This window comes from Oncorhynchus keta, chromosome 15, assembly GCF_023373465.1.
Source record: "Oncorhynchus keta strain PuntledgeMale-10-30-2019 chromosome 15, Oket_V2, whole genome shotgun sequence".
Taxonomy (NCBI): Eukaryota; Metazoa; Chordata; class Actinopteri; order Salmoniformes; family Salmonidae; genus Oncorhynchus; species Oncorhynchus keta.
The window spans coordinates 39,699,522-39,714,843 of record NC_068435.1 but is presented as its reverse complement, the minus strand read 5'-3'; the positions used below and the strand labels follow the sequence as shown (position 1 = coordinate 39,714,843).

Below are 15,322 nucleotides of genomic sequence, written 5' to 3'. Positions count from 1 at the left end.
GCCTTAGGCGGGACCAACACAAATTGCCGCCCTCCTATCCCCGCTAAGTAGAATAGTAGCCTTGGCTATACAGTATCTGCCCCCAATGCACTATTATGAATGCCCGTGTGGTGGTCTACCGTTTGTAAAACAGGCATTTTTCCGCTAATCCCTTTCATTTGGTTACATTTCTGTTAATGCATGTATTAATTACAGCAATTTACCATTCTCATTCTCGGAGTGGAAACACTGTTCACAACCTGTTAACGCTTGTGAGAAACAAGTTTGGGTTCATTTCATACCATCATTTATGCGCTCCATGTGAGCAATGAGCATGTGTCTGCTGTTGACGGAGCACGCGCCCCTGAGAACGCATAGAAGTACCGGCTTCTCGCGAATGTCAAATGTAGGAAAGTGCCCAGCTGGGCTTGTCATTCATTTTATCAGTCAACAAAGTCTTTATTTGTTATTTTAGTATTTGATAATCCTCTCCCCCTCTGATCAGCATCTCTGATAAATAGGCTATGGATGCATTTGTTTCTATTTTAATGATTGTCAATTTCATTTTCATACTATAGCATAGCTGTCCCCTTCATACTTTCCTAGTCAATTCATTATCTCCTACTTTTGGAAAGCCTCAAGTTAGGCCCTGTTTTTTTTTTCATATGTTTTAAGGAAAGAAGTAAGATCTGCTCTTATGTCTGACACACGCTGATGTATTTGATTGGGGTTGCTTTTACCGGCTGTGTGTGTGTGTGTGTGTGTGTGTGTGTGTGTGTGTGTGTGTGTGTGTGTGTGTGTGTGTGTGTGTGTGTGTGTGTGTGTGTGTGAGTGAGTTGGCTGATTCTCTCTGTAGGCCTATATGTCCATTCAGAAAGTTTGCTAAATGAACCTGTCTGGATCTCTTTTAATAAGAATAAAATGCTATTTTCACGATGTGATCTCGTTGAAGAATATATGCCGCTGTCATCGATTTGACCGCAGCCTCAGGGTTTGTGATAATAATGAAATGTCATGATGTCAACAGGCTTGTTCAACTTTGTACTAAGAAGCATATCTACCGACAGTATTGGGTGAGAGACAGCTGTATTAGTGTGTGTGTGAGACTATCAGTCTAGTTGCTTGTGCGCGCGCCAACCCGTGCTGCTGTTAGCTAGAGGAGAAGAGTCTGACACTGTCACCCTTCACTCTCTTTCAGCTCACATAACCACAATAGCCATTTTCACCTCTCTCCCAAATGACCCTCCTGTCCTGAGCTCCTTCCTCTGTTCCCTTGGGGCCTTGGCCCGCCTGCCTGGGTATTCACATCATGTGGCGTCATAATACTGGGGCTCAATGCTCTAAATTCTCTGGATTCTATTGCAAAAGGTTTTGAGTGCATGTTAAAGCTTTGTGTCGGGTTTGTTTGGCCACGCTAAGTGCAGTTGGTTGGAGGACATATCTGCCTCATGTGGGTCAGTCAGAAACATCAGAGAAACACGGTGTAGATGACATAGATCTCAATGTAGAGCAGGAGTACTTGTGGAATTTACTATTGAACGATTGTCTCTAATAAGGCATTGTCTATTTTCTGCATAAGCATTGATAATATTGTCCTGCACCTTTTCCTATATACTATACAAGGCATTTGCTGTAAGTTATAACTTTATTGATTCTTGATTCTTATATCTTCATTTATTTGTGTGGACTGTATGTTGATTGACAGGCGCTGGGCGGGTCCCAGGTGAAGCTGTCTGATGGCTCAGTGAAGACGGTAAGCACGGCGACAGCGGCCCACCTGTCCAAGCCGGCCACGACCATGCTTAGGATGACGGGTGGAGTCATCACAGCCACTAGCTCCACCCCCAGCGCTGTCTCCACCGCCGCTGCCACGGCAACTGCCAGTCAACCGGTGAGTGGGAGGAGTTTGGGGTTACCTCTGAATAGACCCTGTATCAGAACAAGATTATCTGGTCCTTTATGGAACCAAGAAGCTTCTCTTCCTGATCCCCATTTTGAAACTCCGCTCTTCCAGAACTGTTCATTAGAATGTTAGCGTCTTGCCAGAGAGAAATGTGTTCCTTTGTTTCAGCTAGAACTCCCTAAACCCAATGGCCTAGCTTTATCAGTCCGCCTCTTCATTTCAATGAATGGGATTTATCATTGAAGGGGAGCACAGGGCTGTGGACCCTAACATATTATGAAAGAGTTATGAAACTAGAAAGGTGTATTACCCGTAGCCTGTATCATTCTTTCTCTCTAAAATAGTTGTTTTTTCAGTGTAATTATTTCATACACAGACTGAAACCATGTGGTGATATTTCGGGCAATAAAACTGTGTGAATCTGTCTGTTTGTGTCTGTGTAACTACATCTTCACGAATGCCAGCTGTTTGTGGTTGTATGGTTCCAGGTAGCGGAGGTGTCTGTTCAGGCCAAACCTGTATCCCACGCTGTCCTGGTGGCAGCCAACCAGGCAGCAGTCATCAACGCCGCAAAGAACGCCAGCGCCGCTAACGCCGTTACCATGGCAAGGAACACCACGGCTGCCATTACCATGGCAAAGAAATCCACGGCAACCTCCGTTACCATGGCAAAGAGCGCCGGCGGTTTGGTAACCATGCAGAAGGGCGCCACGGCGCCAACTGTCACCTTGGCAAAGGGTCCCACTACCTCTGGCACCGTTGTTACCGTTGCTAAGAGCATTACCAACATGCACGTCATCAGCATGGCCAAAGGGGCGGGTTCTATGGTAGTGGGTGTGCCGAAGAGCGCCAGCACGTCATTGGTCAGTGCGGCATCGCTGTTCAGTGGGATGGTGGCAGGGGGAGGAAAGACTGCTGCTACCCTATCAGGTAGGAAGAGAATATCTCTTATGTTGTTTGAGAAAGTGGATTGCTGCTATTTTGGGACAGGTCTCCATTTTTTTTCTCAGTAGGATCACCTGTGTAAAAACAAAGCACAGATTTCAAATAAATAGATACTTTAAGGCTAAGAGTTGTCTCCTGTGCTCTGGTCTTGTCCAGGTATGCTGAAGATCCACTCTGGCGGGTCCAGCTCCCAGCAGACAGTGCTGACCGTCCCTGCCAACCAGCCCAAACAACTGGGGGTGGGCACGGGCACAGGAGGCGTACAGACCATACACATGCCCGTCAACAGAGGTAAGTCATTTATTCCATAATATAGTAATCAATCCATCAGACAATCCAGCGTTTTTCCTGACATGTATTTTTCAGACAGTGACACAAAGGCCCAAGCAGCATATGACTCTTCTCCAGAGTATCTGACATCTATTGAAATCAATAGAAAACCAGGTAGACAGACTTTCACAGCACCCGCTGAGGACTAGCGAGCAGAAGTCTGTGTGCTGTGGGATTCTACTTATTCCCCAGATCCAGACAAAATACATGATGTGGGCAGGGCCTGGGAGACGGAGATATGCACTTCGGTGGGCTGGGAGGGCAGGTGTGTTGCGATATTAAAACTCCTCGCACACAGACACGCACACACACAGTGCACCTGGGCTTTGAATGAACTGGCTCACACATTGTGTACTGAGGAAAAGGTCTAGCCACTAGCTGAGCTCCAGGCCTACATGTGTGAATATAGAGGTTTTGATGCGTAGTCATGAGCGCCAGAAAAGCAGTCACCTTCACAGCTAAAGTCACTGTTTTATTCATTATACATTCAGTATTCATGTGTGAGTTTGTTCTTGTTGTCCCCTCGTGTGTGTGTGTGTGTGCGTGTGCGTGTTTGTGTAGTAGTTCAGTCCAGCTATGTGTCTAAAGGGCCAGCTCCAAGTAGTAGTTCCACTCCCTCCCCTGGAGCAGGAGTGGCTACAGCTGGATTCACCCCCAGTCCTGCTGCTGCTGCCCAGGCCTCGCCTTCCCCCTCCCTCACCCTGCCCCTGGCCCAAGGTGAGAGGAGCACCATTCGCCTCCCTCTCTCTTGCCTCTCCTTCAACATCCTCCTGTCCCTCCTTCATTCCTCTCTGTGGGTGGCCCCCCCTTAATGTTTCGGCTAGGCGAGCCGAACAAGTTTTCTCGCATACTCCCGTAAAAGACCTTCGCTTGAAAAACGAGAAAAAAGTGGCAATACTTCCGTTTGTCCATTTTGAGACGCCGTAGCCAGCATACACTCCGAATGATTCTAAGACGACTCAAGAAATCTGTCATGAATGTTGACGTTTTTGTCGAGGAGATCTTAGTAACGCAATTTTGCAATTGACTAGGATGTTTAGTGTAGTATTTCTCAAGTGAAAAAATGTGCATGCGGGCGAGTCGTCTCAGGCACTTTTATTTTTAATTTAAATTTTATTTCACTTTTATTTAACTAGGCAAGTCAGTTAAGAACAAATTCTTATTTACAATGACAGACTACCAGAAGGCCTCCTGCGTGGACGGGGGCTGGGATTAATAAGAAATAACATGATAAATATTGGACAAAACACACGTCACGACAAGAGAGACAACACTACATAAATAGAGACCTAAGATGACAACATAGCAAGGCAGCAACACATGACAACACAGCATGGTAGCAACACATGACAACACAGCATGGTAGCAACACATGACCACAACATGGTAGCAGCACAAAACGTGGTACAAACATTATTGGGCACAGACAACAGCACAAAGTGCAAGAAGGTAAGAGACAACATTACATCACACAAAACAGCCACAACTGTCAGTAAGTGTCCATGATTGAGTCTTTGAATGAAGAGTTTGAGATTAAACTGTCCAGTTTGAGTGTTTGTTGCAGCTCGTTCCAGTCGCTTGCTGCAGCGAACTGAAAAGAGGAGCGATCCAGGGATGTGTGTGCTTTGGGGACCTTTAACAGAATGTGACTGGCAGAATGGGTGTTGTATGTTGAGGATGAGGGCTGCAGTAGATATCTCAGATAGGGGGAGTGAGGCCTAAGAGAGTTTTATAATAAGCATCAACCAGTGGATTTTGCGACTGGTATACAGAGATGACCAGCATAGAGTAGAGGTCGACCGATTATGATTTTTAAACACAGATACCGATTATTGGAGGACCAAAACAGCCGGTACCGATTAATCGGCCAATTTTGTATTTATTTATTTGTAATAATGACAATTACAACAATACTGAATGAACACTTATTTTAACTTAATATAATACATCAATAATATCAATTTAGCCTCAAGTAAATAATGAAACGTTTAATTTGGTTTAAAAAAGCAAAAACAAAGTGTTGGAGAAGAAAGTAAAAGTGCAATATGTGCTATGTAAGAAAGCTAACGTTTCAGTTCCTTGCTGTTCCTTGTTACATTAGCCTCATCTCGGGAGTTGATAGGCTTGAAGTCATAAACAGCGCAATGCTTGCCGCACAACGAAGAGCTGCTGGCAAAATGCACTAAAGTGCTGTTTGAATTAATGTTTACGCGCCTGCTTCTGCCTACCACCGCTCAATCAGATACTTAGATACTTGTATGCTTGTATGCTCAGTCAGATTATATGCAATGCAGGACACGCTAGATAATATCTAGTAATATAATCAACCATGTGTAGTTAACTAGTGATTATGATTGATTGTTTTTTATAAGATAAGTTTAATGCTAGCTAGCAACTTAACTTGGCTTACTGCATTTGCGTAACATGCAGTCTCCTTGTGGAGTGCAACGAGAGAGAGGCAGGTCGTTATTGCGTTGGACTAGTTAACTGTAAGGTTGCAAGATTGATTCCCCCGAACTGACAAGGTGAAAATCAGTCGTAATGCCCCTGAACAAGGCGGTTAATCCACCGTTCCTAGGCCATCATTGAAAATAAGAATGTTTTCTTAACTGACTTGCCTAGTTAAATAAAGGTACAAAAATATATATATATATTTTTTAATGGGCAAATCGGCGCCCAAAAATACAGATTTCCGATTGTTATGAAAACTTTAAATCTGCCCTAATTAATCAGCCATTCCGATTAATCGGTCGACCTCTAGTATAGAGTGCAGTGATGTCTGGTGGTGGCAAATCTGATGGCCGAATGGTAAAGAACATCTAGCCGCTCGAGAGCACCCTTACCTGCTGATCTATAACTTACGTCTCCGTAGTCTTCTGAATCAAGGTTAGTTTGGCAGCTGGGGTGAAAGAGGAGTGATTACGATATAGGGAACCAAGTCTATGTTTAACTTAGCCTGAAGCTTTGATATGTGCTGAGAGAAGGACAGTGTACTGTCTAGCCATACTCCCAAGTACTTGTATGAGGTGACTACCTCAAGCTCTAAACCCTCAGAGGTAGTGATCACACCGGAGAGGGGCATTCTTCTTACCAAACCACATGCCCTTTGTTTTGGAGGTGTTCAGAACAAGATTAAGAGTAGAGAAAGCTTGTTGGACTCTAAGAAGGCTTTGTTGTAGAGCGTTTAACACAAAATCCGGGGAGGGGCCAGCTGAGTATAAGACTGTATAATCTGCATATAAATGGGTGAGAGTGCATCCTACTGCCTGAGCTATGTTGTTGATGTAAATTGAGAAGAGCGTGGGGCCTAGGATCGAGCCTTGGGGTACACCCTTGGTGACAGGCATTGGCTGAGACTGCAGATGTTCTGACATTATACACTGCACTCTTTGAGGGAGAGGTAGTTAGCAAACCAGGCCAAAGACCCCTCAGAGACACCAATACTCATCCCACAAGAATGGAGTGGTCTACCGTATCAAAAGTTTGGCCAATTCAATAAAAGTAGCAGCACAACATTGCTTAGAATCAAGGGCAATAGTGACATCATTGAGAACCTTTAAGGTTGCAGTGACACATCCGTAAACTGAGCGGAAACCAGATTGCATACCAGAGAGAATACTATAGACATCAAGAAAGCCAGTCATTTGATTATTGACAAGTTTTTCCAGCACTTTTGATAAATGGGGCAAAATAGAAATAGGCCTATAACAGTAAGGATCAGCTTGATCTCCCCCTTTAAATAAAGGATGAACCGTGGCTGCCTTCCAAGCAATGGGAACTTACACAGAGAGGGGAGACAGGCTAAAAGGGTCAGAGATAGGCTTGGTGATGATAGGGGCAGAAACCTTACCAGAACCAGCTGTTTTTTTGGGGTCAAGTTTAAGGAGCTCCTTTAGCACCTCAGACTCAGTGACTGCCTGCAGAGAGAAACTTTGTAGCAGGGCAGCGGAAAGAGGGAGGAGCATCAGGGATAGTCACATTAGAAGGGGTGGGAGATGAGGAAATGTTGGACAGGCAAGGAGGCATGGCTGAGTCAAATAGAAATCCTGACTTAATGAAGTGGTGATTAAAGAGCTCAGCCATGTGCTTCTTGTCGGTAACAACCACATCATCAATTTAAAGGGACATGGGTAGCAGGTCTTTAACTGTTTTCCAGAACCCCATGGGGTTAGACCCACAGAGAGAGAACTGCTCCTTAAAGTAACTAACTTTGGCCTTCTGGATAGCCTGAGTGCACTGATTTCTCATTTGCCTGAACAAGACTCAGTCAGCTGAGTATGCGAGCCTTTCGCCAAATGCAATTCTTGAGGTTGTGTAACTCTGCAAAAAAACGGTCGAACCAGGGCCTGAACCTGTTTTTAATTTTCTTTGTGGGGAGATGTTTGTTTAACAATAGCACTGAAAATATGAAAAAAATAAGGTCCAAGTGTCTTCGACAGAGGGGATCAAGCTGATTCTATACCAAGTTACAGAGGCCAGGTCATGAAGGAAGGCTTGATCATTAAAAACATTAAGCAAGCGTCTATGACGAATCAGGACAGGTAATTTCACTGAGCAGCCATTAAGAACAGAGGCTGTAAAGCAGTGGTTTCTGAAGTCATTACAGAAAACACCAGACCGATACCTATCAGGATTATTTGTGAGGATAACATTGAGGAGAGTAGCCTTTTCTGGGTGTTTGGAGTCATACCTCGTGGGATTGGTAATAATCTGAGAAAGATTTAGGGAGTCCCATTGCTTTAGGACTTTGTCAGGTGGTTTAAGCATGTCCAAATTGGGGCTGGCAACAGTAGATGGGCCAGGGTGTACATTCACATTTCAGGATATCATTAACAATCAAGGCACGGCAGAGGACAGTGAGAGCTCTGCAGTGTTGGTTTATGACATTTGAATGTGCATTAGATGGTAGCAAGATCATATTGTACTGCAATTTCATCAGGTAACATGAATACAAAGCCAGCGAGAGGTGGTTAGAATGGGATGGGAGGCCAAGACTCTGTGTAACCAATAGAGAGTCAGAGTCCCGAGTGTGGGAACAAACAGTCTTTCCCACGGTTGGGTGAACATGAAAGTTCATAGTCAACAAAGCATGCAGGAGTCATGGGGCAACTAGCAAAATGCACGAGAAAAAATATATATAACGACTTGGGGACATCCATTGTAAGTTTATAGTCACTCGCCACAGCACTGCCTGTGTGCTGGAGGCGAGCGAGAGAGGGGGGAGTGCGGTGGGGGTACCTGTACCAGACAGGTGGAGTCATGCCAGGGCAGACGGTGAACAGAGAGGGGGGAGTGCAGTGGGGGTACCTGTACCAGACAGGTGGAGACATGCCAGGGCAGACGGTGAACAGAGAGGGGGAGTGTGGTGGGGGTACCTGTACCATACAGGAGGAGACAACCAGGGCAGACAGTGGACAGAGAGGGGGGAGTGCAGTGGGGTACCTGTACCAGACAGGTGGAGACATGCCAGGGCAGACGGTGAACAGAGAGGGGGAGTGTGGTGGGGGTACCTGTACCAGACAGGTGGAGACATGCCAGGGCAGACGGTGAACAGAGAGGGGGGAGTGTGGTGGGGGTACCTGTACCAGACAGGTGGAGACATGCCAGGGCAGACGGTGAACAGAGAGGGGGGAGTGTGGTGGGGGTACCTGTACCAGACAGGTGGAGACATGCCAGGGCAGACAGTGAACAGAGAGGGGGGAGTGTGGTGGGGGTACCTGTACCAGACAGGTGGAGACATGCCAGGGCAGACGGTGAACAGAGAGGGGGGAGTGTGGTGGGGGTACCTGTACCAGACAGGTGGAGACATGCCAGGGCAGACGGTGAACAGAGAGGGGGGAGTGTGGTGGGGGTACCTGTACCAGACAGGTGGAGACATGCCAGGGCAGACGGTGAACAGAGAGGGGGGAGTGTGGTGGGGGTACCTGTACCAGACAGGTGGAGACATGCCAGGGCAGACGGTGAACAGAGAGGGGGGAGTGCAGTGGCGTTACCTGTACCAGACAGGAGGAGACAACCAGGGCAGACAGTGGACAGATCACCAGGTGGAATCCAAGCAGCAGTGCAGCAGGCAACAGTAGTAGGTGTCACACCCACTTCGGAGAAGCTTTTATTTCTGGAGGCAGATTTCTTAGAAAATGCCAGTGGATGGTCACTGAACATTCTTCAAAGGTCTCTGGATTTGGGTGGGATAACCTGTGAGACTCCTGCCATTTGTTGGGCTCAAAGACTTCAACACCTCTCACTTCACACCTCAGTTCTACTTGAAGTTATACCTGGTCTTTCTCAGTTCCAGGTTGAATGGTGTCCTCTGGTCTCTGCTGTTTGTTTGCCAGAGCACCCTCGGTAGAGCTTGGAAAAATTAATCTTTGGTAGTAGTAATCCTTCCAGGTAATTTTGTCCAAAATTAGGTTGTAGGTTTGGAGTTTTGATCTGGAGTGAAGGTTATGCTGTGGAGGGTAGCATCCTGTATGTCCCCGCCGAAAAATCCAAGTTTATCTAACTCCAAATCTATCTTTTTGTAAAAAAAAAAAACATGTTGAAAATGCAGCTATGTCTCTCCCTCCCTTCCTTTTACTTCATTGACTAATCCCTACTGTTGACCAATCGGCAACGAGGGGTCGTAAACTTCGGCTTGCCGAAGAACCCTTGCCAAAGTCTAAAACGAACAAAAACGTCACAAAATGTTGTCATAAATGGTTAAATAAAGGTTAAATAGAAATAAAATAAAAATGATATACACACAAGCTGTTACAAGCGGTTTCGGCTGGGAAGCGCCCGGCCGCCCCTTAGCCTTCCCTTCTCTTTCCTCCACACATTCAGCTCTCCATCTCTCCTTTTCACCTCACATTTCTACCACTTAACAATTCCTCCACTTTTTACACTTCCACCCTCAACCCCTCTCTTCCACTCTCTCCCCCTTCTTCCTCATACCCCGGTCCTTGTAAAGGTCGCATTTTGTCTTGTTTGTATTTTGAGCCCCATCTCGTTCTCTGTATCTCCCGTCTCCTCTACAGTGAAGACCGAGCCAGGAGTCTGTACACCCGTCTCTGCTACACCTGCCCCGTCGCCCCCTGTAACAGCCCCTGTTGCCTTCTCCACCCATGTAGCTGCTCCTCCCACTGCCTTCGCCTCGGTCAAACTGGAGCAGGGGGCCGACACCAGCTCACACCAGCACGTCGAGGTCATCAAGTAAGGACTACTTAGATATATCTCAGACAAAACAGTATATGCTATGAAAAGGACGGGCTATTGGCAAACAACGTAGCACCAAAGCGTTAGCATAGCAGCACTAGCATTGTTCTACACCACAGAAACGAAGTGGGCTATTGGATGTGGACGGTTTGGGCACTACACCCAGACCTATGGGTTTGCTTGAGAGTCTGTTGGTGTCTTGCGTGTGGTAATGTGTTTGTGCCTCTCCTGGCTCCTCAGCACGGAACACATAGAGACCCTCATGCAGCTGCTCACCGCCGTGGTGAAGAAATCCCCCCTCATCGTACCAGAGAAGAGTAAGCTCCCTTCCTCATTTTCTCTGTTCTCACTCCTGATTCTCTGTACATCCATTCTTCTTAGACCAGGTACCATGTAAATAAAGCTTGAGTGAGACGGATGGGATGTTAAACCGGTGTCCTGACTCTGTGGTCATAAAAAATCCCAGGCCACTTATCGCAAGACGAGGGGTGTTAAAAGTCCCATCCTGGTCCCATTTCTCATTCTTAATTGGCGTATCACTCCTCACCTCTCCACCATGCTATCTAATGTGTGGTGAGCGTTCGGGCACATAGTAGTCGTCGGTGCATCCCCCGAGTGGTTGCCACACATTGGTGGTGGATGAGGTGAGTTTCCCCCTTACGATGCAAAGTGCTTTGAGTGCCTTAGTTGGTAGAATGGCACTACATAAATCCAATCTCTTAGTAGTATTATTATGTAGATAGTGTGTATGCTGTGTGTTGTCTGGTTAATGTTGTGTTGTATTGTTCAGCCGAGGACTCCCATCCGTTCTGTGCGGTGTCTACTGAGCAGTATTACTCCTGGAACATTGGGAAACGCAGGGCAGCAGAGGTAAAGATTGTTTGTTTGTGTTGTTGGCTGTGTGTTTGTTAGTCTGGCTGTGTACAACGTGACTTTGACTCTGCATATTTTCTGCTTACCTCATGTCTCCCTGTCCAGTCGGATTCTTCTCTCTCTATTTTTGCTCCGTCATCATCCTCCTCTTTCATCTCTACAAAATACACACACACACACACACACACACACACACACACACACACACGTTTACCCCAGATGCTGCCTAGAGCCCCTGTAAACCCATTATCTATGGAGACAGTCTAGACTGGTTTTCTTCTCTCTATCTGACAGTCAGTCTCTCAGACAGCAGTGTTCTATGCTGCCTGCCCCAGAGCCCAGACTTATTCTACCCAGGAAAATAGTATGATGATTATGAGGTTAATGGTCCACCCGAGGCTTACTACGGACTCTGTTATGGTAACTCATATCTCCTATGAACTCATAAAGGAGGTTCAGAGTGAGTAATGCCCGAAGACACCCTGGAGAGGGCTGGCTCTGTGCTGTCTAGCTAAAATCTGTTTAGTCCATATCAACAGACTCCATGTGATTAATATGCTAAATAATATTTGAGTGACAGCTGCTGAAAGAGAATAAAGGGAGATTTCTGAGAATTGTGAGGAATCAGAGCTGTCATTCGTCTATTAACGATATTGTACTATGTCTTCTGACCCATGTTTTACATTGTAATTGTCATTAATAAAGACATTAGGAAAGAAAAAAGCAATCAGAGCTATCTCCATTATAATGTGCAAAGTGTGTTGACTGTTTTGTATTTAGTATGTATATACACGTAACTGCCAAAATAAAGGAAACGCCATCATAAAGTGTCTTTATAGGACGTTGGGCAACCACAAACCAGAACAGCTTCAATTGCATCTTGGCATAGATTCTACAAGTGTCTGGAACTCTACTGGAGTGATGTGACACCATTCTTCCTCGCTCCAGAATCTCCCATAAGTGTTCAATTGGGTTAATATCTATTGACTTGATCCCATGGCATGTGGTTTACATTGTTTTCATGCTCATCCAACCATTCAGTGACCCCTTCTACCCTGTGAATGGGGGCAAAGTCATCCTATGGGAGCATAGCCATGGTAGCCAAAATAATGGCCTGCTCAGCATTTTTATACATGACCCTAAGCATTATGGGATGTTAATTGCATAATTAACCCAGGAACCATATCTGTGTGGAAGCACCTGCTTTCAAAATACTTTGTATCCCTCATTTACACAAGTTTCTCCATTATTTTGGCAAGTACCTGTGTGTTGATTTGAGTGCACTTGAAATCAAGTTGATATGGTTGTCTCATTGTAGCTCCAGCGTGCGGTAGCAGTGAAGCGTGTGGTCCAGGATGTATTGGAGCGCTGCCCCCGCCTGCAGGCCCTCACCCCCCCTAAGACCAGAGAGGTGGTCCAGTGGTGCCGACAGAGAGGCTACACACCCCCGGACCCCGAGCCCCTACGCAGCAGCAGGCCTGACGAAGGAACCATAGAGGACATCCTCACACAGATAGACAACGAACCAGGTAGAGTGGGGGAAGGTGAAGAGGGCTGTTGAGAGAGAGAGAGACACACAGAGAGACACAGAGAGAGAGAGAGAGAGACACAGAGAGAGAGAGAGAGAGACAGAGAGAGGGAGAGAATGCCTCTAACTCTATTATGTGGCATTTTGTAACCTTTTTCAATGTACTGTGTTATTAGTGCTAGTATGCAGGCCTGCCTGGTATTCACAGGCAGTCCTAATTAATTCTGTCTATTGTTCCTGTTCCTGCGTGGAGGAAAAAGCAGGCCTCTAGCCTGATGAGTCACACACCAGGCTGAGAGCCCGAACAGCCAAGCTCTGTTCTTTGCTCTGATCGCTATGGTCCAAATGCACACACTCTTTGGCTCTCTCTCTTTCATACACTCTCTCTACCTCACTCACTCTCACGGTCTTTCTCTGCATGTCTAAATACAAAGTTAGGAACAGATGTGCTCAGCCTTCACACCTGTTTAAATAAAGCTCTCACCTGTTTAAAGCTCTCACCTGTTAGCCTATTTTCTGACGGTTATTTTCAAGATGTAATTCAAATAAAGAGCAAGGAAGTCTTTATTTACGGTACACCAAAATTGTTTATTTACATTTCTCTAAATTATCCATTTATCTTGATTCTACCTCTGTCCTTCAACTCCTTCTATGGAGTACAGAGCAATATACACTGTGTACAAAATGACTGACCAGGTGAAAGCTATGATCCCTTATTCAATCAGTGTCATTTTTTTTTATCTGAGAGACAACAATTGAGACATGGATTGTGTATGTGTGCCGTTCAGAGGGTGTACGGATAGAGAACATAGATAGAGAACATTCTCGGTTTTTGGAACGTCTACCTTTGTGTGTGTGTTAACTTGTGTCATCATTGTTTAGAGTGCCCCTCTACCCTGGGTAGCTGTGAGGAGTTGGTCCAGCGGTTGGAGCAGCTGCAGACCCTGCTGAAGACTGAGCCAGAGGATGATGATGATGAAGTCCTAGACATCGTCAGTGTGACCCCGCCCTCTCAGAAGTTAAAGGTCAAAGAAGAGGAACAGGAAACGGACCCCGAGCCCAAGTACTTCCTGGCCCCATGCCCCTCGGCCCAGTTTGTCAGCGAAACAGCTCAACAGGTGAGGAGCTAGTGCCTTGCAAAAATATTCACCTCCCTTGGCGTTTTTCCTATATTGTTGCATTACAACCTGTAATTTAAATAGATTTTTATTTGGATTTCATGTAATGGACATACACAAAATTGTCCAAATTCGTGAAGTTAATTGAAAAAAATAACTTATTTAAAAAATTAACAGGTGCGTGCATATGTATTCACCCCCTTCGCTATGATGCCCCTAAATAAGATCTGGTACAACCAATTACCTTCAGAAGTCATATAATTAATTAGATAAAGTCCACATGTGTGCAATCTAAGTGTCACATGATGTGTCACATGATCGCAGTATATATACACCTGTTCTGAAAGGCCCCAGAGTCTGCAACACCACAAATCAAGGGGCACCACCAAGCAAGTGGCACCATGAAGACCAATGACCTCTCCAAACAGGTCAGGGACAAAGTTGTGGAGAAGTACAGATCAGGGTTGGGTTATAGAAAAATATCAGACACTTTGAACATCCCACAGAGACTTGCAGCTGTCATTGCTGCAAAAGGTGGCACTACAAAGAATTGACTTTGGGGAGGTGAGTAGATATGCACGCTCAAGTTTTCCGTTTTTTTGTATAGCAATAAAAAATATTTTGCATCTTCAAAGTGGTAGGCATGTTTTGTAAATCAAATGATACAAACCCCCCCAAAAATCAAGGCAACAAAATAGGAAAATTGCCACGGGGGGTGAATATTTTTGCAAGGCACTGTATCTGGTCAGCACCGACAAATAAGGGAGTTGGTCGAAGTTGACCCTTACTTAGGATTGTACAACTTTGATCCTCCATGGCCACAGTGTGTGCTGGCTTTTCTTCTTGCCATATAAGTATACCGATTTAGACCTGGGAGGAAACCAAGTATGTGCACTTTGCAGTGAAATTCAACCCTCAGTGGACAATTGTCCTTTGCAGACTAGAGGTTGGCGAAGAAAGTTGATAAGCACCTAAAAATCGGCAGCTTTCACAGTGCTGTATTAAGATGCTAGAGGATTGTGGGATGAGGATAATCCTGGAAAAAGAGTGTAAAAATATACACTCATAGCATCAGCACAACTGTGTAAAGTATCTTCTGGTAACAAGACACAGCATCTCCTAACTTAAGTCTCACTCTTTCGCTCTCCCTTCTCCCCTAACCCTCTCCTTTCTCCATCTCTCTCAGATTGGTGTGGCCTTTCAGCAGGTGGAGGTGGAGAAGAATGTTTTTGCTCCAGTGATCGAGGCCATGATTCTCAAGGTTAGTTACTCCGGATGCCTCAAACACAAGACAGCATAATGAACAATGAGAATGAAAGTTGGCCTCACCTAAAGATAGGCATCATTCACGAGATTGACAATACATTTTTCCTGTGTCCCTCTGTGCACCAGTCTTTGTTCTTGTTCTGATATAAGATGTCCTGTGATGTTGTGTAGATTGTAGGGTATGAT

General features: G+C 45.5%; 1 protein-coding gene across 5 annotated transcripts in view; it reads left to right on the top strand.

The window, feature by feature from the left end:
• Positions 1-15,322, top strand: part of yeats2 (YEATS domain containing 2) — a 60,191-nt gene that overhangs the window by 41,466 nt on the left and 3,403 nt on the right. For 3 of the 5 annotated variants that reach the window (XM_035788586.2, XM_035788584.2, XM_035788589.2), the window contains 10 exons: positions 1,685-1,870; positions 2,371-2,812; positions 2,984-3,118; positions 3,719-3,874; positions 10,174-10,348; positions 10,592-10,668; positions 11,142-11,221; positions 12,543-12,753; positions 13,635-13,870; positions 15,057-15,131. In XM_035788586.2, the coding sequence (XP_035644479.1) occupies positions 1,685-1,870; positions 2,371-2,812; positions 2,984-3,118; positions 3,719-3,874; positions 10,174-10,348; positions 10,592-10,668; positions 11,142-11,221; positions 12,543-12,753; positions 13,635-13,870; positions 15,057-15,131 (1,773 nt within the window). The remainder of the gene's footprint in view (positions 1-1,684; positions 1,871-2,370; positions 2,813-2,983; positions 3,119-3,718; positions 3,875-10,173; positions 10,349-10,591; positions 10,669-11,141; positions 11,222-12,542; positions 12,754-13,634; positions 13,871-15,056; positions 15,132-15,322) is intronic. The other 2 variants (XM_035788585.2, XM_052464012.1) reach the window with 2 other exon arrangements.